Below are 23,246 nucleotides of genomic sequence, written 5' to 3'. Positions count from 1 at the left end.
TATTTGTGGGGCATAGGAATTCGTTCATTATTATTTTTTCAAAATATAGTCCTGCCCCCCACAAGGTCTGAGGGACAGTGGGCTGGCCCCCTGCTGAAAACGTTTGCTGACCCCTGGCCTAAAGTGACTTGCAGTTAGGGTTGCCATATTTAAGTGCCCCAAATCCAGACAGCATTGTGATGCACCCCCCCATGCACCACAGGCAGCTACTAGTGGCACATAATACATCCATGCAGTGCTTTTCTTCTAGAAAAAAGGTGTCGATACTCACCATGAAGTTGTTACAGTAAGTGCCACACTTCTAACCAGTGCTTTTCTTCCAGAAAAAGGTGCCAGTATTGCGCACCCTAGAAAAAAAAGCACTGCATCCATGCATCATTTTATTTGTATGCCTCTTTTCCATGCTCAAGGCAGCTTCTGAGAAAGATAATTACAAACATAACAAAAATAGCCATAAACAATAAATACAAAGTATACAACCAAATTGAAACAATTTCCACATAAATCATCATAAGATCTAAAATAAAGATACAAAAAAAATTAATATCAATAACAGCAACACACACACAAACCCAACAAAACTTCCTAAACCATATCCCAGCCCTAGCATCTGTTCAGCAGTCTCAACTTTTCGAGTCAGTCAGGGCCCCGCCCTCCCAGGCCAGGTAGGAAAAGCCTAGCAAGGCAAGGAGCAGGTCTTCCAGGACTCACAGCTGAGATGGTCTTAGGCAAGCTGTTTTCTCTCAGCCACTGTCCCCCATCTGCTCTGGGGGGGGGGGGGAATAATCCTCACTTCACCTTGCAGGGTTGTTGTAAGGATTATAACTAGATAATGCATGAGGAGCACTCTGAATATTTGAAAGCACTATGCAAATGTTAAATATTATGATAACAAGTGGGACCTACAACAAAATGGTGCAGCGTGCGCACTCACTGTTAAGTGTTGAAGCTATTCCCTTGCCCCATTCCTGGTTTCTCATCCCCTCTCTGCAGCCAGTCAGCATTCCATGCCTTCTAAATATACTCAGTTTTTGGTCTCTCCACTTTTAGGTTTTCCCCTCCCCTAAAGGATTTTCTTTTGGGGGGAGGGGAGTAACTTCTGTGAACCACTGGGTTAGCCTGCACATACCAGTGCTGCCTCCTTGTATCTGGGTGCTGATGTATTGGTTACTTATGCAACCACACTCTGGTAACTGAGATTTCTGTTAGTATGTAGTAATAGCAGCAGCAATAATAATAGCCTCCAATAGTACAAACCTGTGGGTGTAGCTGGGAAACCAGACATGTGACTCCTTCATGCTGAAGCAAAGTCTGTTCAGCGTTGTTTCTTTCTCTCCGTAGAGACTTCATTCTGGCTCAATCAGATCATGGTGCACTTTCTCTTGCGCTGCTCTTGGTAGGTGGAGTGCTTCCAAAGTGCTTGTCTTGTTGCGGCAAGAATGGACAGAAAAACAAATGACTTGTGATCCCAAAAGACGTGTCTGGCTCTGTTATCAACATATTGCAAAACACCCTGGGCCCCTCTTCCTTTTTTATATTCAGCATATATTTTAAAGAGGATCACCTGGCTGAAAACTTAGGATATATTATTCAGCTCTGTTGATTTACACACCATGATATCACACCTGCCTTTTAATAATCATGTGGGAATCTTCTTGGGTTCGCGTACATGACCACCACTCACAAATTCTGCTTTTCATAGTGTAAATGTCACTACAGGCAGCTCACCAGCTACTTTGCCCTCACCCCCACCCCACATGGCCCATAATGCCTATAATCAGATACTATTTCATAATACGGGGGGGGGGGGAGAGACACTGTTTTTCTGAATTGCCACCCTGCAGAGTTCGCAAACTGGTCCACATGAGCTTCAGTCAAGTGGTCTCTGGCATGTGTGCAAAGAACATCCATTGAGCTAAAAATCCATTTGTTGCATTTTTCACATAGATATTCCTAGTGATTTTTAAATGTATTGAAATTTCACATGTAGCATCTAGCGCAGTGCATTACATTTGCTAAACAAGAGGCAGAAACATCCTTTAATTGTCTGCCACGAACCTTAGCGATTTTCAAGTGACGGTGGATTCATTCTTAGTTTATATAGAGCAGTGACTCCTACTGGAAAGAAGGCAAAAACTTTCCAGCAGGAACGTTTTCCTGCAGCATCTACACGCAGAAAGCCTTAGTAAGTCAAATTTCCGTTTCCCCCTTCCATACTTCTGAGAAGCCAGCGTGTTCCTGTTTCTTCCGTAACCACCCAGGCACGCCCACCCGTCGCTTTCGGGTATGCGTGCAGTTCCTCCATTTTTCAGATTAATTTGTTGCACTTCTTAGCATTCAGGGAAGCTTTTCATTGAAATCAGCGGCACTTGCTTATCTGCAAATATGATCACGATCGATCTGCAAGTAGGTTCAAGACCAAGGTTTGTAAGGCAATCGTGGCTCTCTAATCTCTACCCAGCAGGGCTCGCGGGAGAGTTCCTTCCCAATAAATGTTCTGTCGAAGTCATTACTTTTGCACGCAGCAGAATATATGGGGAATATTCAAATGTTAGGGTATGCCCTCCCACCGCTGTAAAAATGTTTTGTGAGATTATAACTGCAATGCAATCAAAAAATTAAAGTAACGAAGCTGATCCATTGGCATGTTAACTCTCTTTGGAAGGTTTGCAACTGATAAATTCTGACGTTGGAGTGAATCGGCATGTAAAATACTGCAGCGTTAAAGGAATCTCAAAAGCAAACTAGCCTTGCCAACAGGCCGGAAATCGACGGAACGCCTCTAAGCAAAATCATCTGCGCCAGTGAAAAATGGCTGTTAAAGGAGCTTCTGACAACCCCGGGAAAAAAGTCTCACAAACACCCGCCCTTCTCGGGTGGGAAGGCCCACTATTCTAATTATGCGGGCAACCTCGTCCAATAGCTTTCCTCCTTCCGCTCCGTAGGCGGGACTACCCCGCCACCTTAAACGTGGGGGGAAGTACAGGGTTGTTTGAAAACAGTCGCAAGTGGAGAAATCTGGTGCTGATCTGCCGAGGAAAAAACTAGGCGAGAGAGAGAGAGAGTTTGTGGGCCAGAGTTTTATGATCAACAGCTTCTGGGTAAAAGCAAGAGGAGGAAAAGGGTGACTTTCTCACATTTTCATTCTTTAAGTAGCTGTTGGTTTAGGCTGCTACGTCTTTGCCTCTCGTTGTCATTTGCTGCTGAAAAGAAACCCAGACATGCAAAGCAAGCGGCGTGCGAGCTCGGTGCAAAAATGTGAGCGGAAATCCCCGTATCTGAGCAAAAGGAGCTGTTCCTAAACGGCTTCTCGGCAATCGAGTTCGGCTCCATTTTTTAAAAAAGCGAATTGATAATGCATTTTGGCTATAACGGTTGGGAAAGGGGATAACAATTTTATGATTGCTGCCTTTTTTTTTAGTGTTTCGTCATACTGCACCCCGATTTTATGCATGCTTTTTCGAAATTAAGTTCCACTGTATGCAGTGAACTTTGCTCCAGGCAAGGGTGTGTTTCCTTAGACTGCGCTTTTTGCCGATCCTGTGCTGTCTGGGACATAAATTCCATTGTGTTCATAGATTTTGCAAGCGAGAAAATGGGCATAAGACTGTAATCTGTGGGCGGCATGTAACCCGAACCTCTGCATCTTTCCTCGGAAGGAAGCCCCTTTCGTACAAAGTGCATAGAATCGAAAGTGGTGTCAGCGGGACTTTTCACCTGGGTCCTGTAGCAAGTCATTTCGGAAATTAGCCCAATGGCGCCCAATGGGGCATGCTCCTAGGTAAGCGTGCAGTGGAATGGTGTGCGCCTTGCTGCAGATGCGCCCAGTTGCTTTAAGTAGGATTGTGGTGGGGAAAATGAAGTGCTGCTATTGCATGTCAGTGGTCTTTTATTCGGTTTTCTGAAGGTTGCTGCTTTTGTGATCTGTTCTGGCTACTACTTGGGCTTGTTTAGATGCATCTAGACTTCCCACCTAGCTTAATGGAGGCTTCGATAAACTTATGCAGGGTGCATTCGGATTCATTTTCAGTGCTTCAGTTAGGGGCTAGTGGTATTGTGAAGTGCGAGGCGACGACATTGGGGTTTAGATGGCATAATTTGCAGGTAAGTCGAGAGAACCAATAAACTCCCTAACTGGAGGTAGGACGCTGCGTAGCACAGTTGCAATTGGCCAGTGCAACTTCTCTTCCAGAGACTTGCCAATAGGTTTCGCTTATCTTCATTGCCTGATTGGGAAGGAATGTTTTCCCCATGTCTGATTGGCTAGCGACTTTGATGGTGTTTTGCTTTTCCTGCAACACGTGGCTTGGCATTTGGTTTGCTGGAGTCTTGTGGTGCAGTGCTATTTGCCTAGTTGGAGTGCGATATTTCTAAGATATCCTTTCTTTATGCTTGGGTCACTTTGTGGTTAGATGGCTTTGGATTTGAACAAGGAAACTGACTAGAGAGTAGCTTTGGTTCTTTCAGACAGCATGGTTTTGTGACTCTTTGAGAAACAATAAGCCAGGTTTCAGCCTCTCATAATTGCTCAGCTACTAAATTGCAATTTAGACTCTTTACAGAGTTTTATGCAACGCTTCAAAGGACACCTTGTGGGAACTAGGGCAGTGGAGTGTTTAGGGCAATGTGGAGACAGGAGTTTGAAAATATGCTTCTCTTGGATCACGACAGCAATATTCTTACCTCCTAAGTTTTCTTAATGGTGAGACTTTAATGAGTGATACAAATTTGTGCATCAATAGAAACTCATTTTGCAGCATTTCCCCCCTTTGATTGCTCACTGCCACAGAATCTACTGATGGCCACAGACTTGAAGGATAAGGCTACCAGTGGCTATTATTGTAGGTGGTAGTCCAGTGAATACCATTTTCAGTGAATCACCTGAAACCGTATTTGTGTCCTACTTGTGGACTTCTCATCTTTAGTCTGACCCAGAAAGGCTCCTCTTCTGCTTTTAGGATGTAGTTCCAACCTGTGGTACGGGTAATGGATTCTGCAGTACCCCTGGATAAAAACAGGAGGGTGCAGCAGAGGCTGCATATAATATATATATATGCTAGCAGTGTTTAAAAAGCTCAGCACCAGTGGTTTAACATATCCCATGTAGCAATTATTTTCTATAGCTAGAGGATTTGTGTGCTTAAATGATTCCAGGGAATGGCTGGATGTGAAGAGGCGGTGGGATGATACTCTGTTTGTTGTTAGGAAGGATACCAACTTTTGATTTGTGGAGATTCTGCCTGGCGGAAGCAAATTCTGGCATCGGTGAATCTGCTTGCTAGGTAAATGTTCACATGGTAAATTTCTGCCTGTCATATAGCTCTAAAGGCAAAAGAGGCCTGCGAGGTAAAACCTAGCAGTGCTTAGTTCTTGAATGTTTATAAGTTACAACTTGGGTGCTTGTGCTTCAAAACATTTCAAAGACAAATCAGGAAGTGACTTGTGGATCTCAAACTGTTGTCGGTGTGCATTTATAATTAAGCCATTAGAGTGGCGTCATTACCTCTTTCCAAACTACATCTGGGAATCTGCATAAACACAGTAAATATGTTACTCATGTACTTATACAGATTCCCTGATGTTTACATTACAGGTTAGGTATGCGTTGCATGTTGACATACAAACAATTACTGACTTGCGTTAAGAACCTGTAGTAACAAGACTAGCCTTTTAATTCTTGTATAGCTCTTAACTACTTAAGTTTATGTTGAAGCCTGTGCTATTACAGTTCAGAACCTTACGTTTAAACTGCCCTGTACTCAAGGGGGTGCATCTATAGACAGATCAATACATTTGCTTACAGAGGAGAAATACAGTCACAGAATGGGACTACACCATATATAATCTTATCCCTAAAAGAGCTCTGGGATGTGGCATCCTGGGAGAATCAGTGATGTATATCAGCTTGTCTTGGCAATGAATATCTAAGAGTAATAATATTTCATAACAACATTAGCATTAAGCCTTCTAATTAAGTACGGCTGTACAGCATTCAGTGTTATGCACAGTATGTAATTAATAGGGAGGCTCTGAGTATACTTCAAGAAAATAAATTAAACTGTCTGTAAGGTCAAGAAAAGGTCTTTTTGAGAGGGTGGAGGTTGGTTAATCATAAGCTGTGTGCACATATCAATCTTCAAACTGCTTAAGCCAGCCATTTCAGAGACTCTGACTACATAGGATTTAACTCGTTTACTTGCAATTTTGTGACCTTTGCATTTTTTATGTGAGCTTAACATAAATAGGATTTTGTAGGCTCACTTTCATTTCTTAGTACTGACTCTGAAGACTGCAGTTGTGAATCAGTTGTTCGAAACTTCAGGAACAGCCATCTTCCCAACCATAGCCTTGTGCTGGCTCAGTAAACTTCAAACATCAAAGGGCCTTCATGATTTGCTTGGGGCAGGAACAGCAAGGAGAGGAAAAAGAGGCAAAAGGTTCTTGTTTCAGACATCAGACAATAGCATGAAGATAACAAAGGGCCAAATACAGAATGACCTTGACAGCTTGAGACACATTATCTAAGGCAATGTCCTATGTTCCTTGATAGAACAAATTCACTTGATTTTACTAACTGCACAATCCTGTGTATTTTTAATGGTATTTATTATTACATTTGTATCCCATTTTTTCTCTAAGTTCCTCACACAGCAAACCTGTGAGGTAGGTTAGAATGAAAAACAGTGACTGATCCAGCGTCACCCAGCTGAGTGAGGATTTGAACCCTGGGCTCCCAGCACCTAGTTTAACACGCTAACCATTACACCACCCTCACTCAGGAGTAAAGTATCTCTCATTAAGTGCAATGAAAATTACTTCCTAGTTAGTGAGCAGTGCAGCCTAAAAGTGTTTTGAAATGTGTGGTATAGGGTTGACAACCTTTTTCAGGCTGTCATGGAGCTGACACAAATGCTTTTTTTTTAAATGCAGCAATTGCATTCTTTCTCATCATAGCAGCTCTTTACTGGGTACCAGTAAGTGCCACCTCCTTAATTTTTTCTCATGTGGTAGGTGTGAAAGGCTGAGCTCCTCCAACTTTAAGCATAACCATTTGCACCTTTACCTGTAAGCCCCAATAATGGGACTTCCTTGAAAGTAAACATATGGAAGCTCGAGGATAAAATTTAATAAACAGATCTCTAGGCCATGCGCTTCTCTATAACATGATAGCCTCTGGGAAGAACTGGAGTTTTATTTGATACATGACTGGGAGCCAAAGAAGCGAGAGCCCTCCACCACACCTTTTTATCAGCCCCAAGCAGAAAATGTTGAGTGGGCAAATCTCCAGGCTACAGTGAGGCAGCTCTATGGCTTCCTCTGTCGCCCCTTGGCTAAAGATACTTCCCCCACCCTCCACCCCCACCTGGATTTTCGATGGTCTCACCCACCCGTCGCGTCACGTCACACGCCCTTTCCCCTCCCCTCCATTTTGACACTCATAACTCATTTGTTTTCCAACTGGTTTTTTGTTTTGAACGCCCTTTCGGAGTCCCTTTTACCATTGGCTGTTGCGGGCCCCAGGGCGAAGCTGAGCCAATCAGGATCGGCCGCTCGTGGCCGTGTTGCTGGGCAGAACAAAAACAAACACCGTGTGGCGCAGCTCCGGGGCCGCCGCCTACGGTAATGTCCCCACCCCCACCACGGCCCCAGAAACGTGAGCACGGGAATGGGGGGTCTCCCGTTAGGGCTGTGCCCTCCCGCCTTTCGCGACGCCGAGCGGAGAGGGACGTACGTGTCTGCCGACTCCTCAGGAGGAGGAGGAAGGGGGCCCATTTCCTCGCCTTTCCGCCTCCCTTACGCCCGTCATTTGGCCGGTGTATTGGCCGCCCTCCCCCACCTTAGCTCCTGAACTGGCCTCACACGACCGATAACGCTCTCCGTAGACAGCGCTGGGCTAGATGGACGAACAGCCTGGCTTGGCCTAGTGCCGCTTCCCGTGTATTAAAAGGGAGGGGAGAGCTGCTGTTATGCTGAGTACACGCCGTATCATTTATTGGGGCTTCCCACCTCAGGAGTATATTCTTTCCCTCAGGAAGGGCTTTCTCCGTGATGTGAAGACCGTGCTCAGGAAAATCCTGCTGCTCTTTGAAAGCATTTTTATTTTTGTTTTGAGGCGGGAGTTGATTTCAAGGGTGGCAGTTGGGTTTCCACGCAAAAGGCAGTTTGCCTTCCACTGCTGGCCTCACCTCCTAATGTGTAACTGCTGGGGAGCACTGAGGGGGGGGGGGGCCTAGCGGCTATGCTCTTTGTGGAGCAAAAGTGAAAACCAGCGTAGACCTAAGTCATTGAATGTGCCCCTTGTAACATGCCCCAGAACTCTCTGCTGCACACAAGGGGTTTGTGGCAGGCAAATCAATGTCGAAATAGTTAATTGATGTTTGAAAACCACCATTGTCCTGCCTTATGCATCAAATGCCGATTCACTTACCTGCCAGCTTGCATCTCAGCAGGCTAGATGGTTGATCCTGCATTTTAATGCTTTTGGGGTCAGGATGAAGTTGCACTAATTTTTGTACAACACTCCCTCCACTGGATTATATCAGTTTATGTGCACTGATTTTCCCCAACTTGTTCTTGGGACAACTGGATATCAGTATAGATATTGTTATAGTTCTCAAAAAGATACCCCGTTACGTTTACTTTTGCTGCTAAATGCTTATCCTTCTGAATCTGGTTAAGCATCGGAATACCCCCTTCTGTGAAATGCAATAATAAGGGACTCACTGGACTTGGAAGTTTAATATTACAGAATCCATAAGATTTCATTGCCAAAATCGTCTTCTGAAGAATGAGAGCATTACCTCACTTTGTAGTTGTTTACTATGCCACTTTGTCAGCATTATCTAAAGACACTTTTATTAGGGTTCATTAGTCAAGCTTTGGCATTTGAATTTAAGGCTTCAGCATACCTTAGTCTACTTACAATTTGTGTGACCACAAAAAGTATAACAATGTTATGAGTGTCTATTATATTTTATTGGAATGATTAGTCCTTGAAGTGTACAAGTTTAATAAAGTTCAAATAAATGAAGCCCCTGTAAACAACTTAAAGTTGCTTTTCAGGATACAATGGTGTGATTCAGACATAACAGCAAACCATAGCTTCCTGTTTTGAAAATGAATTATAGCAAGCTTGAGGCCCACCACACTTCATTCTCCCATCCAGAAAAGGAGACGAAAGATTTTGCCTTTGAATTTAAACTTACCACTATTCCCTGTCTGTGGTCTGTTTAAAGTTAAAGTGAGAGAACAAGCTATGATTTGAAACCATGTTTTTCTGGTTTGTTGTTACTAACTATAGGGTAAAGAAACCATAGCTCCTTAAATTTGGATGTCAGGGAACTGTGACTAGTTTTACGCTGATGTTCCTTCAGGGAGGAGAAAGTACATAAACCTGAGGTATGATGCAATTTAATATTGTAGTGGAAAACCATTTCCCCATTACATCTGAACCAGGCCAGTTTCTTCACATGGAAACATCCTCAATAAAGCATTTAATGATTAACAAAATAGTTTTCACGACTATATTGACCCTCTTTACTTAATTTGGATTATGTTTATATTATTTGGTAATCTGGATTAATTTAATTTGGCATTCAGGATAAACAAACTGATTGGGTGAGGAGTCTGCTACCACATACCCTTTCAGTACTCTAGAGCTACAGGACTGTTTTTGTTGTTGAGAATAATGATTTAATGTGTGTTGCCTGCTGTTCAGAAACACCATAGAGAAACTACAACATTCTAAGTGCTTTAAGATCAAAAATTAAATGCCTCCTAAACCACAGTTTCCTTTACCATTTAAAGGTCTAGCAACAGATGTTACTTGAAAACTTTAAAAAGATCAACTAACCATACAACCACTTCCCTTTCTTATTTTTAAAGTGTGTGTCAAACAAGTTGAACACAGGCAGTCATCTGCAGGAGGCAGGTTTTCCATATTATAGACTTCAGGCCTTCAAAAAATTCTGTACTTTTAGAGATGGTTCATTGCCAGCTGGAGTGTATGTGTAATAGCAATCGTGAACTATGTCTCATCAGATGCTTCATTAATTTTGCTATTCTTGTAGCCTCAGGCTCACAGTTGCCACAAAACCAGGATGGTTTAGCAAGCATGGCTTGCAGTATGTGGCAGTCTGTATTTGTGCAGTCTGACGACTTGTGGATTTCCAGGCCAGTAGTTTCCAGGCATGTAACAGAAGTGAGAAGAGTTTTCTTCTTAATGAATTTTGTTTTGTTCCTGTCCTACACATCCCATTTACCCTTGTGTTAGAGTTAATTTGTTTATGCTGCAGCACCACATCTCATGGTGTTGGTATGTAGTACTTTTACAACATTTGTGTGTGGTTATGTTGTTAAACTAGAAGTTAATTCTGTGGTTTTGAACTAGTGGGTTACTATCTAGAACAAGGATGCCCCCCAAGGATTCAGCATTGCCTCCCTCTGCTGCCCTAATTGATGTGTGGGGAGGGTTTTGGTTTGCTTGCCACTCCCTACCCATGCTGTCACTTAGAAATTATTTTAATTTCATGAAGTGTTGTACATTTGCATATCTGCAAGATACTGAAGATACATAATTCCAGTGTTTAATTATACATTTTTCTATATAAACATTGTGCTTTTCCTTTGGATTTGAAGGAGAGTTGATGCATGTAATGGAATACCAAGAGGACAAAAATTAACCTTACAAGCTAATAAATCAACTCTCCAATCTTCTGCCTTTTGAGAGATCTGAGGAAACTCTTCTATCGAAAGGAAAGTGCTTCAGAACGTTGCAAACTTCTGAATGATTGGCTAAGGTAATGTTGAAAAACTCTTTGCTATGAGGTATGATGTGAAAGACCTGATGTCATAATCTCACCACTCAACAATGCATAGTGTTTGCTAGATAAAAGGTGGGGGAAGGAGGAAAAGAAACTTGGGGCAGATACTGCCTGGGAACACAAATGAGACTGCTGAATGTTTAATGAAAGCTACAGAGGTAAAAATTGTGATGCAAGATATAAGATCTGTTAGTATTATCTGCATGCTTTCCCTCTAGTGGAAGTGTTGTAGCTATGCTATCTAAAACAAATGTGATTAGATTTGGATGATGCCAACTTATTTGAGAGTACTACCATGGGGTAAAACACTGGATGAGCTGCAGGTTGGAGGTGAACAGAGAGCAACAGGAATTCCCAGAAGGTGGTGATCTGTTCTTAGAGTGAAAGAATAAATACAAATAAAGTATATTTTTCGTTGTTTGATCTGCATGGTATTTTGACAGGACTGATGAAACAATGGAACAATTACCAAAAAACAGGTGCTATCCCTACAAAATACCTAAGCAGAACTGGTGCTATATAAATATTAAAACATGGTAGTAAGACTTGCAGCCTAAATAATTTCTATTTTGTTGATGTACATAGGTACATAGATGCAAACACTCACACACTCACTAGATAAATAAATAAAAACGCTAGTCTTAATTAAATTTATACCTCAGACCTGAACTTGGATGGCAAACAAGCAACTTTCTGTTGTTCCACTGCAAAGTGGAAATAATGATTATGGGTTGTTCGGATAAATGAAGTAAAACAATTTTTTTTATTATGTATTTATAGTCTATAAAAGCATTTCAAGGCAGTATAGGTATGAGAATAAAATCAACAAAAATATGCATAAAAACAAATACTGAGTGGGTTAAAAAAGAAAATTCATATTACAAAGGCCCATCTAAATAGTATAGTTTTCCAAAAAAATGTCTGATAGAAGGGAGGGATGATTCCTGCCAAACTTCTGCTTGTAGGAATTTACAAATCCTAAGCTTAAGAGAAGTCTTTAGAACAAGAGAATAACTTGGCTGGTTCAGTTTCAATAATAAAAATAATAGAAAATTTGCATAAGGTTTAATGTTTACAAAATATTGTGTGTTACAATTTTATCAAAGAAAGTACACTGTACAGCTACAGTTTCTATAGTTCTAATTGCACTAAAAGGTTCTATTTTTGTGTTTAGGTCTGAAACAACAATATTAAACATTTTTTTGCGTTTGGTTCAGTTACTGTAAAACAGCTATGGAAATAGGAAATGAGCAGACATACAACATCAACTTGACAGGTAAGGAATCAGCCCAATTCATTTGCGGTCTTTGATGCTTGAAACGCTGCAAAATGCATTTCCATTATAGAATGGAACACATAACTAAACAAAGTTTTTTAAATTGAGAAAATTGTTCCTAATACCTATACTTATTTAAGCTCTGAGATATGCTACTGGGTTTGTTAATGACTTTGTTGTTCTAATTTTACAGTATCCCATTCCATATGCTCTTGGATTTGCATGTTGCATTGTTATAAGAAGTTGAACTAGGTCTTTGTCGCTTATTATTTTCAAAAATCCCCTTGATTTTTTTTACTTTTGGAAAATACATATTCCTGTGTAAAGTAACTACTGTACAATAATCAAGCCCCCCCCCAAATTCTAATGTCTTTATTAAAAATATATATTCCACCTTTCCATATTTGTATAGTAATTGTTCAAATCACAGTGAATAAACAAAACAATTTACAAATCAATGCTTTTGTATAAATCTCGCGTCTGTATAGCACTGCAAGCACAAGAAACACAAAAATACATTTAAGACACAGACACCTGTAGGCTTGATGAAAAAGATATGTCATAAGCTGTCCACTGTTATACATATGAATGTGGCTTACAAATATAAAAGTAGGGCTGTACTTCAGCCACATCATTAAACAAACCCTTCATGAATATAATTTGCAATAGGTAAACTACAATTTTGTTGCGATATATCCCACTGTGACTATAATACCATGTTAGCTTTTGTCAGCTGATTCTTCCTCCTCCACCAAATGCCCCTGAAACATTTCTTCCTGATCTCACCCAATAATTAGTTTGTCACTTTTGCAGGAGAGCTGCAAGAACTAAATCTGTCAAGGATTGTTAAAAACGTTTTTTTTTTTTTTTTTTTGCATGATGCTTAGAATGGCGTTGGAACTTTTACCATGTTGGAAATTTGTGTGATTTTAAAATTACTTGCCAATAGCTAAACCTTCCTGTATCTTTCTGTTTTTGAGAACTGGATAATCTGAGTGATACTCCATTTTCCGGTGATGAAGAAAATGGTGGAACTGAGGAAATAAAACCTGAAATCAATGGTAACTGGAACGCTGTAACGTCTATTAATGAAGCTAAGATCAATGCCAGAGCAAAGAGGAGACTGAGAAAAAACTCTTCTAGAGACTCTGGAAGAGGAGATTCAGTGAGTGATAATGGGGAAGCACTGAAGAATGGAGTCACAGTACCAACAAGTCCAAAGGGAAAGCATCTGGATAGGCGATCTCGTTCAGGAAAGGGAAGGGGTCTACCCAAGAAAGGTTGGTGTGTTTTGAATTCACAGCAAACAGAAATAACCTATTGAGAGTTTATCTAGGTTTAGATTGATCTTCATTTTGTACTTATTCCTAAATGTTTTGTTTTACATTAATTTGATAGCAACAAGAATATAGACACAGTAGAGATCTGCATAGTTTATATCTGCATGTATAATACTTTTCTAATTTAGAACTCTGAAATTTTAAGGTTCATAATTTTAATATGAAATTGTTAATTAAATAAAACAAACACAAATACTTGGAGACTTGATAATGACTGCTGCAGATAGCTTATGCTGTTCTATTTAGCCTGATTAAAAATGATTGCCTCCTGTCTTGTTCATATTAGGAAGATAGTGAACAGTGTCAGCTTTGCTGTTCAGCTTCTGTGAGCCTTTCATGTGAATTTGAAAACTAGATTTCTATGAAAGGTTAGAGTGCAGTAATAAGACAAAAAATAACACTGACTTGTAGTCTGGTTCTCATCTTTGCTGTTAAACTTTTTTTCAGGTGGATCAGGAGGCAAAGGTGTTTGGGGAACACCTGGGCAAGTGTATGATTTGGAGGAAGTAGACATTAAAGATCCCAACTATGATGATGCTCAGGTAAGGAAAATGGTTAGCTTCCTCATCTGATGAGTGCCCCACCCCTGAACAGTTATTTCATCAAAAACTGATGATGTAAGTAGTCTGTGTTTTTCACTGACTCTTTCTAGTCTTGATAAAAACAGAAATTGGGCATAAAGTCCATCTCAACTCTATTTAGCCACAGACATTTAATTCTGTGCTTAGTTAACAGCTCCTAGAGCAGGAGAAAACAGCAGTGGCCCAGTGATAGAATCAGCGACCGGGAAAGAGCAAAACATAGGGGTTTGAAGCAGCATTTGCTGTGCTGTTCTGCTCACCTGACAGATAAATTGTGAAGGTGGAATTGAAGTGTGGCTGAAGAACACACTGTGAGCTGTTTTTCATATCAATCTTCAGCTATAGCTGCATTTCTCCATTTTTGGATTAGTTCAACAGCTTACCTCTTCCTTCTTGGTGTTATAGAGTAGTTGAAACTGATGGCAGCAACTGCAGAGAACAAAGCCATTACTCATAGAAGCCTGACTGACAGTATTAAAGGGATTATGAATGGAAGGCCTGTGAAAATTTATGGGGAACTATGTTCTAAAACTGAATTGTTCTGAGCCTCCCCAATATAAATTTTGTTTTATTAAATTTGTTGCACCTTTGTTTAAAGCAGGATAACTGTGTCTATGAAACAGTAGTTCCACCTTTGGAAGAAAGAGCATTTGAGAAAACGCTAACTCCAATAATCCAGGAATATTTTGAACATGGGGATACTAATGAAGTTGCGGTAAGTCTCATGGCTTATATTTTGGAAATTACAAGCAGTGATTAATGAGATTTAAAATAGTTCTTTCAAGCGTGGAGTACTTAGGTCCTTAATGTTACTTTTAAAATTTCTGTTTTTTATAATAATTAGTGGCATAAACAGACTTTTATTAGATTATGAAATGTGGGTATGTTGGTTGCAGATTAGTTTGATGGCATCTAGTAATTTTATTTATTATTATCACTGACTCATTAATTGCCTTCTAAACAACAGTCTCAAGGCACTTTACACATCAGATAAAAACAGTTAAAAACACAAAAGCCAGTGTATTTAAAACAATACTAAAACCCTAAGAAAGTTGACACTCATGGTAAAGACTGGTAAATTTTATAGGTAGAAATGGTACCTTTCTTTAAAATCCATATATTTAGATTGAACTCCTCTCTCCTGCTACTTCCACAAAAATATAGTAAGAATTAAAATTGCTCCTGAGTGATTCCCAAATAAGTCATATTCACAGTAGTTCTATTGAACTCAATTGATTTAAGTAACTTTCATCCATTGATTTCAGTGGGTCTCCTCTGACTTACGGTAATTGGACAATTGTCCCTTATGTCAAAGGAGTTTACTTAACTTGCAAACACATTAGTTAGAGAATTTCTCTTACTATACTGGTTCCATAAGAGAGACATTCTTCCTTGCTTGTTTTTTTCCTCTCATCTCTACTATAAAACTCATGTGCACTTGAACTAAAATAAAATGACTGCTTATTTTACTTTCCACATATTTAGGAGATGCTGAAAGACCTCAATCTTGGTGAAATGAAATACAGTGTACCAGTGTTGGCTGTATCATTGGCTCTGGAGGGAAAGGCCAGTCACAGAGAAATGACATCTAAACTTCTTGCTGACCTGTGTGGGACAGTAGTTGGCAAACAAGACGTTGAAAAATCATTTGATAGGCTTCTCAGAGAGATGCCAGAATTGGTATTGGACACTCCCAGAGCACCACAGGTTTGTTTAAAATACCTATTATCAGTGCTATTTTTCTAGAAAAAGAGGTGCCAGAACTCACCATGAACGTCTCCCTTGTTCTCTTATAATGGCAAAGACATCCACTTGAGAGGTGACGGAACTGAGTTGCTGTGAGTTCTGGTTGAAAAAAGCCTTGCCTATTATTAATTATAATTTGTTTCTGTGGTAACTTCTGTTGCTCACATTTATTAAAGTACTTTTATGGCATAAAGGTACACAATAAAATCTTTATCTAAAGTTTTGATACCCCTAATGGCTAAATCATTAGAATTTATATGCAAATTCCATCACAGCACAATGTACCTTAACTTTCTGTGTCCTAGAACTCCTTGTCTTCCCTGCTACCACCCAATGTATTGTATTATCTTTTATGTATTGTGCCAATATATTCTTATTTATTACATTTGTAGCTGCATGTGATTGGCTCATCTGTTTATGTAAAATTAAGAAATGTAGGCAGCTGAGGTAGCAGCACTGCCTGTACTGCTGCTTGAACCAGCCCGAGAGGGAAACAGCAGGGGTGCTTGGGTATGGCTTCCTTCTCCCATTTTGGGGGTGTACTACTGCTTCGTGTGACATTGTGACTGATCAAAGAAACCCTGTCTATCTCAAATTTAATCTGTAAGACATATTTCTTTTTCATGGCAGTTGGTGGGTCAATTTATTGCAAGAGCAGTCGGAGATGGGATTCTTTGCAATAGTTACATAGATGGTTACAAAGGCACTGTGGACTGTGTCCAGGCTCGGTAAGTGCATTGCCCTTCATAGCTGGGGTTCGCAATTAAAGGTGATAATCCAGTAAAAATTTTGTATTTGCCAGGTTAAAGAAGGCTTACCTATTATTTTTTAAGAAATAAAAACATCAAAGATTGGGGTTTATACTCTTTCTTGAAAAGTTATGAAGATATAATGTTTCCGCTGCCTCCTTCCATTGCATAGCTTGTGGAATATTTAATACCTAAAGGCAGTGAATGGCTAAAAGTACAGAATTCAGAGAAAAGCTTTAGACAAATAATGGAAATTTAAGGAATAATCAGCAGCTGCTAAGTTTGGATGTTTAGGGCATCAGTTCTAAAAGTGGTAGAATATTGAGGTGCTAGAGCCTTAGATAGAAGAAACAGAAGCAATTATCTCAAACATCTGGGTATGATGGATATAGGGTACTCTATCTCATGGACTATATTTTTAAAGAAAATTCACCAAGGAAGCATCATGCAGGTAGTGTCCTTTCAATCAAGAAACATGTATCATATCTTAAATAGTAGCTAATAATAGTTCCCTGCTGCAGGATTATTTTGGGAAATAAACTAATGTGACTGTTATATTCACTGTGTAAAACTTTGAAAAATAATTTGAATTGGATTGATGATTTGTAGTGAACAAGCTACAGCTTTTTGACCTAAGTTAATGCTGAACACAAGTTACCAGACCCCATAAATATTAGGTCACTTTGTTACAATAGCAGTCTTGGTGTATAAATCTTGCATCTCATTGTTAATGCAGATTTCTACAGTGTAGTTTAAAGGCTTAATGGTGAATGTAAAGATTCTTAAATATGTTTGCTTTTATTTGCAACTCTCCTTTCTCTTCACAGGGCTGCTCTGGATCGAGCTACTGTATTGCTGAGTATGACCAAAGGTGGAAAACGCATTGACAATGTGTGGGGATCAGGAGGCGGGCAGCAGTCTGTAAAACATCTTGTTAAAGAGGTAGGTAATTAAGTTCAGCTGTTCATTAGTGGTTAACTTTTATATCCAGTTAACAGGACTGGTTCAGTGTTACAAGGGGCCCCTTGACAACATGTTTTTGGTCTTCCCACTCTCCTTCTGCACCTCCAAGCAGGCCTAATGTTTCTTGCTGCACCATATAAAGCGAACAAGGCAGAGGTGGGAGCAACTGCTACCCAATGCCTTTGCCACGTCGTCTCAACTTGCTCACAAGCTGTCTTTCGGTGGTATTCTGCTACCACTGGCTGTTCTTCTTGCATACTTTCTGAGTGGCCCCACTGAGTGGTATCCTCTGTTCTGCCATAAAAAGTGAGAGTGCAAGTAGGAAGAGACGTAGGGTAAACTACTGGACAAAGCAACTGCTGCCTCTTTGTTTTTTCCTCTAGTAATTTACTAATGCATTGTATATTATTAAATTCATGATTATTCATTCATGATTACATATGTACTGAACAATATTTCATTTCCATTTCGTTTATATCTCATTTACAATAATTAATACATAATTTATCTTTTGGGATCTTGCCTGCATTATATAATGAATTCATATATTTTTTGTATTTATCAAGAAAGCATTGACCACTGTGCCATAGAGGGTGCTCATCAGTAAACATTTAACTTAGAAATTGAAATACATTGAACATTTCAGAATTGTAAGCTTTTTAACATCTGGTCTTATATATTCCTGTATTTTTAATCTACTAGATTGATATGCTGTTGAAAGAATACCTTCTTTCAGGAGATGTTTCTGAAGCAGAACGTTGTCTCCAGGAGTTAGAAGTACCACATTTTCACCATGAACTTGTATATGAAGTAAGGCAGGATTGTAACTTTATATTTTTTATTATTTTTTACAACATAGTAGTATAACTGTCATTGGAAGTTTACTTCTGAAGTTACAAACTTTAACAAGCATAATGATTTTTATGTTGAAGGAGCTTTATTGAGAGTTTCTCTTTGGTGGTACTATTTTACACTCGCTTGTAAGCTGACAAAGATGCTTCCTACAGTAGCCTGCATTACATAATCTGTACCTTTTATACTAGTTTATTTCCCTAATAAAATACCTGGTAAATAAAAAGACTGAAGTTCCTTCTTAAGTAGTTCATTGACTACATCTTACTTCATTTTCAATTAAGGGAATATCAATACTGCATGTTATTGTTCATTTCAAAAGAGAATGTTTTCATATCACCTTTGGGTTTCTTTTTACTGGCTTCAAAAACATGTTTCTCTATTACACTTTGTGGGATTACCAAAAATGGGCCTGAACAGCAAAGTATAGGAATGCATAGTATCAAATTCCTTGAAATCTCTAGATGCCTTTCACACTATTGATTATGAGAGATTTTCTCTTCTCAAGCTTGTTTTTGTGCTTTCCATAATATCCTTTTTCCTCTGCAGTATAGTTACTTTTGTTCCTTGCTTAAAATAGGTACTTTCCCACCATTTCTACCTGAACATTCAGTTCATTTGATTTTACATTTTAGGCAGTTGTGATGGTTTTGGAATCAACTGGAGAAACAAACTTTCAAATGATGCTTAATTTGTTGAAATCCCTCTGGAGGTCTGCTGTCATTACTATGGACCAAATGAAGAGAGTAAGTGTGCCTAACAGATTTCTAAGCATTTCCTGTTAAATATCCTTATAGCTGAGAAGAGTAGGTTGCATTTATTTGTGTTTACTAACTGGCATTAAATGAACAGCCCTAGAATTAGATCAGGGAACACAAATTCTGACTTCGTTACAGAATTTGAGGGTTTTTCAACAATATTTTTAAAAAGAAAATCTAGGAAGAATGTAGAAATCTATCTTGTAAAAGTCAGATTGGTTGTCTGTTAAATTTAGTAATGGTGGCTCTATTGTCACCTGCTACCTAATATTCAGGGGCAGATCTACTATGAAAGCAATGAAGTTTAAGCTTCAGGGACCCTAATCCTGAAGGGGCCCCAGAAGACACTTTAGTCAACATTGCTTAAAATTTTTGGGTTTTGTAGACTGAATTTGAGTCACACAAGTCTAATCAATCTATGATGCATTCATGTATATAACATTTCCCTAATTTTCATCTCCCATAACTTGAAAACTATAAGGCATAGGAATTTCTTTATTCACACCAGTGACTTTGACATGTGAGATAATCCAGTACAGCAATTTTATTCAAAATGTGAGATGTAGTAGTTATGATGATGATGATGAACTGTCATGGAACAACCCCATTGAAGAAGGTAACAGTGGTTACCCAGACTTCATTGCTGGTTGCGAAAGGGCCCCCATCACAGTTTAAGCTCCAGGGCCCCAAAAATGTAGGTCTGTCACTGCTAATATTTTAAACTGTAGATATTGGGGACTAAATTAGTATGAAGTCTGGCAACAGATATAAAAGATATATAATTATATATATTTAAGTGAAAGTTAAAGGTAACATACCTGTTTAGATAGAAACATTTTTAAAGTTTACTTAATTCATACTGAAAATTCCTGAGATAATGAATTTTATTCTAATTTTGACGTTGCAGGGCTATGAACGAGTTTACCGTGAAATCCCGGACATTAATCTTGATGTGCCACATTCCTACTCTGTGCTTGAGCGGTTTGTAGAGGAATGCTTTAGAGCAGGAATAATTTCCAAACCAATGAGAGACCTCTGTCCTTCCAGGTACATACTTAAGGATCACTGTGTCAGAGAGGTAGCTGTGCAGCAAATTAAGTCCAAGGGGTGCAAACCTAGCTAGTTTGTCAACAGAATTTAATCAAGTCAGATTGGCAACTTATTTTTTTCTTCTTGCATGGTAGTACAGGCTGTCTTAGGACTGATGCTGGCTAAAGTGGGTGGAATAGCTTGGAATCTCTGATCCAAACTTCCATTCTAAATCCGAGCATGTGGCTTGAAGGCCCAAGAGGCCAGTCAGCCTGTTGAAGTGAATTAGGTGTGGTTCTAGTCAGTTCCTGAATGGGTGACCACCTGGGAACTACGTGTTTGCCACATTGGGTTCTACAACTGAAGCAAAACAGCATGTAAATATAAGAGAGTAAGACTATATGGATATTTCACTTGTGTCTTCCTGTTGCTACATTGTGCTTTCTCAGATATTGCCAATCTTCTTCTGTGCTGTAGCTGCTTTTAATTTCTTTCCACTTCTGCTAGGATGATTGGGGTGAGAGGAAACTGGTTATTATTTATAAATTAATTTATTTATAAATTATTTATATTATTTATAAATTTCCATAACTTATTATAACCCTGTTGAAGAATTCTTAGATTCCTGCAGAATAAATGATTTTGAAGCATAACCCTCGCCAAAACTAGGATATTAACTGAGCCGATTCTGGAATCTCAATCTATCCTTAAATGTCAGAGTAGGGTTCTCCTTTGTAGATTCCTGGCTTTGGGTCTTGCACTTTAATGCTCCAAACTTTCCTCCCCTGACCCCATCAGAGTTTGAATCCAACAAGCAGCTCATATGCTGCTAATAGAACAGAGCAAATGCAAGTGTCTATAATTTGCATACATATAACTAACCACACTGCTTTGAGGGTGATTTACAATTTTTTATTGCAAATTAACTTTCTGCCCTCCTCTTCATATGGCCAAGTTTAAGGGATATACTGAAAGCTAATTGTATATTTAATTTTAGGGGAAGGAAGCGCTTTGTAAGTGAAGGAGATGGAGGCCGCCTGAAAGCTGAAAGCTACTGAATGAACAAACTCTTGCAGCTGTAGATGTTTAAGGGAATATATATGTATATATTCTATAGTAAGAGTTGCTTAGCACAGTTCATTTATTTTTTAAGAGATGCACTTGTTTTGGGGAACAAATACCTTCTGATGGTTTTATAAACTTGTGTTCACAAGGGAAATTCTTCAGTTTTCTTTTCTCTGGAGCTATAGTTGGGACAGAACAAGTAACAACCTTTCTGTGGAGGTTTGCTAAAATAAGCTACTATTTTGGAAGTGCCATATGTTTGACCTAATCATTCCATGTTTTGCATTGATGCCTGCCTGCCACTCCTTTGTTTTAAGGACAGTGCTTTTATAGTGAAATCACTGGTTTATACAAAGCTTTATAGAATGGGTCATTAAGCTGCTAGAACCCTATTTTGGCTTCTGCTGGGAGAAAAAAGTTTTTTTCTTTGTTTTAAAGAATCTAAGAATTTAGTTTGATCATAAGATGTATTCATCTTTTTCCAGGGGAACAATTGATTTGCTCTTAAATTAATTCAGCAAATGGTGGCTGGAACATCTATTTTTTCTACAATACTGGAAAAACGAACAGTTCTGATAGAATGTATTGCAAAATAAACTTTTGTGAAGCAGATTTTTGCCATGTTTTCTTAAACAATTCTAGAAGTACATAATCGTTTACTCTTAACTATATCTATGGTTCGTCTCTATCTATGGAGCTCTACCTGTGGCCCTTTGTGTTATCTGCTTAAAGTACACTTTAGTTTGTTTTAATGTATGTTTAGTTTGTTTTAATGTATGCCAGCATCATTACTCTACAATGAACTAATCCTGGAATAATTTAACTGATTCATCCTAAAAGCTTGCCAAGCACAGAAATGGGTTTGCATGGCAAGAAAAAGAGGCCGCCGCTAACATAAAATTGCTGATTCTTTTATGCATGGTTAATAGGGGTGTGCTATTAGCAGACATGCTCCCACTCTAAGCTAATTATGGTACGCTGAAATGTTTGCACCAATGTTAATGCTAGCCTGTAATAAGCTTCAAACTAGTTTGCAGCCATGGTTAAAAGCCTTAATGTAAGAATCGGTGCAGACAAAGTTGATGGAAGATTAGCTGTAAAAAAAGAGAAGTGTAGAAGAAATTTGCATACGAGTTAGTAGAAGACTGGGAATATTTTGGCTGTATCCAGCCACAGCTGGTACTGACTGGCTCAGTTAGAATGCATGCAGAGTATGTTTCCTTCTTACATGAAAAGCTATTAGACATATAAAGCAGAATTCAGAGGCAGCCCCACACCCAGCAGCATGGCTCTCTGCCAGGAAATGGAATAACAGGAGCCAGCCTGTCTTTGCACGACCTTTGCCAGTCCTGAGTCCAGTCCTACAGCCTAAAGTTACGGTACCAGTACTTTACCTTCTAAAAGTAATCTCTGCATGTGTATGAATTAGATAGAATGGATTTTTTTAAAAAAACACCTTAAATTCTCATGAACCTAGACATGTCTACATACAGAAGGGTGTGTACTGAATGTTTTCATGGTTTCATTGCTCACCTTACCAATGCAAGAGTGACAGTACAAATGAATAATTCAACACAACACAAAATAGTACTCTTTAGCATATTGGTATATTTAACAGTATAGAAACAAGTTTTATTAATAGTCTAGCGGAGAAATGTCAACTTTTTTAAACCTAAACCTTGGGAAATCCAATTGCTCAGCTGATCTCTGCAGAAAGCAGCTTTGCCAGCCCAATACACTGCACTTTGCTGAGCATAGAGCTGGCAAAGCCACTTGCATTGTGGTTCCCAAGTGTTGCACAAGGGATGGGCTGGTGGGTGTGGCAACCCTCATGGCAATCATCCAGCATCATTTTGATATTAGGCAACAGGCATATTAGCTTCCACCTGTCAAGAGTTGTCCTGCAGAGGTGAATGATCTGACCTGCTGGGCCAAAAAGGTTCCCCATGCTAAGTTAAAGGTTCAGTAACATATGTAAGGCTGCTAAGTTGACCTCCGATGTGAAAAACAATACAGAAATCCTAGAGCAGGATTCTGAATGCCATTTTTTAAAAGGTTACCTGG

The 23,246-nt window shown here is 39.3% G+C and overlaps 1 protein-coding gene and 1 long non-coding RNA gene across 14 annotated transcripts; one reads left to right on the top strand and one right to left on the bottom strand.

Annotated features, from left to right (window-relative positions):
- Positions 1 to 748: 748 nt before the first annotated feature.
- On the bottom strand, positions 749 to 8,374 carry LOC128414241 (uncharacterized). The gene is made up of 3 exons (XR_008330619.1): positions 8,008 to 8,374; positions 5,802 to 6,396; positions 749 to 1,424 (listed from the first exon to the last, which is right to left on the bottom strand). It is a non-coding gene; the product is annotated as an uncharacterized LOC128414241 (long non-coding RNA).
- PDCD4 (programmed cell death 4) lies at positions 2,166 to 21,794 on the top strand. 13 transcript variants are annotated; one of them, XM_053389225.1, is made up of 14 exons: positions 7,518 to 7,620; positions 9,302 to 9,399; positions 10,639 to 10,799; positions 11,998 to 12,099; positions 13,080 to 13,379; positions 13,887 to 13,981; positions 14,619 to 14,735; positions 15,506 to 15,727; positions 16,397 to 16,494; positions 17,343 to 17,457; positions 18,181 to 18,288; positions 18,966 to 19,076; positions 19,996 to 20,135; positions 21,115 to 21,794. In XM_053389225.1, the coding sequence occupies exons 4-14, from the start codon at positions 12,057 to 12,059 to the stop codon at positions 21,173 to 21,175; spliced, it is 1,410 nt and encodes a 469-aa protein (XP_053245200.1). In that variant the 5' UTR covers positions 7,518 to 7,620; positions 9,302 to 9,399; positions 10,639 to 10,799; positions 11,998 to 12,056; the 3' UTR covers positions 21,176 to 21,794. The 13 variants fall into 13 exon arrangements, with proteins under 13 accessions (XP_053245206.1, XP_053245198.1, XP_053245208.1 ...); XM_053389226.1 differs by lacking the exon at positions 7,518 to 7,620 and adding an exon at positions 7,706 to 7,728; XM_053389231.1 differs by lacking the exons at positions 7,518 to 7,620; positions 9,302 to 9,399 and adding an exon at positions 2,166 to 2,185.
- The last annotated feature ends 1,452 nt before the right edge of the window (positions 21,795 to 23,246 follow it).

The sequence above is a fragment of the Podarcis raffonei genome, chromosome 5 (genome assembly GCF_027172205.1).
Source record: "Podarcis raffonei isolate rPodRaf1 chromosome 5, rPodRaf1.pri, whole genome shotgun sequence".
NCBI lineage: Eukaryota > Metazoa > Chordata > Lepidosauria > Squamata > Lacertidae > Podarcis > Podarcis raffonei.
The sequence above is the reverse complement of the archived record's forward strand: the minus strand, read 5'-3'. Positions and strand labels throughout refer to the sequence as shown.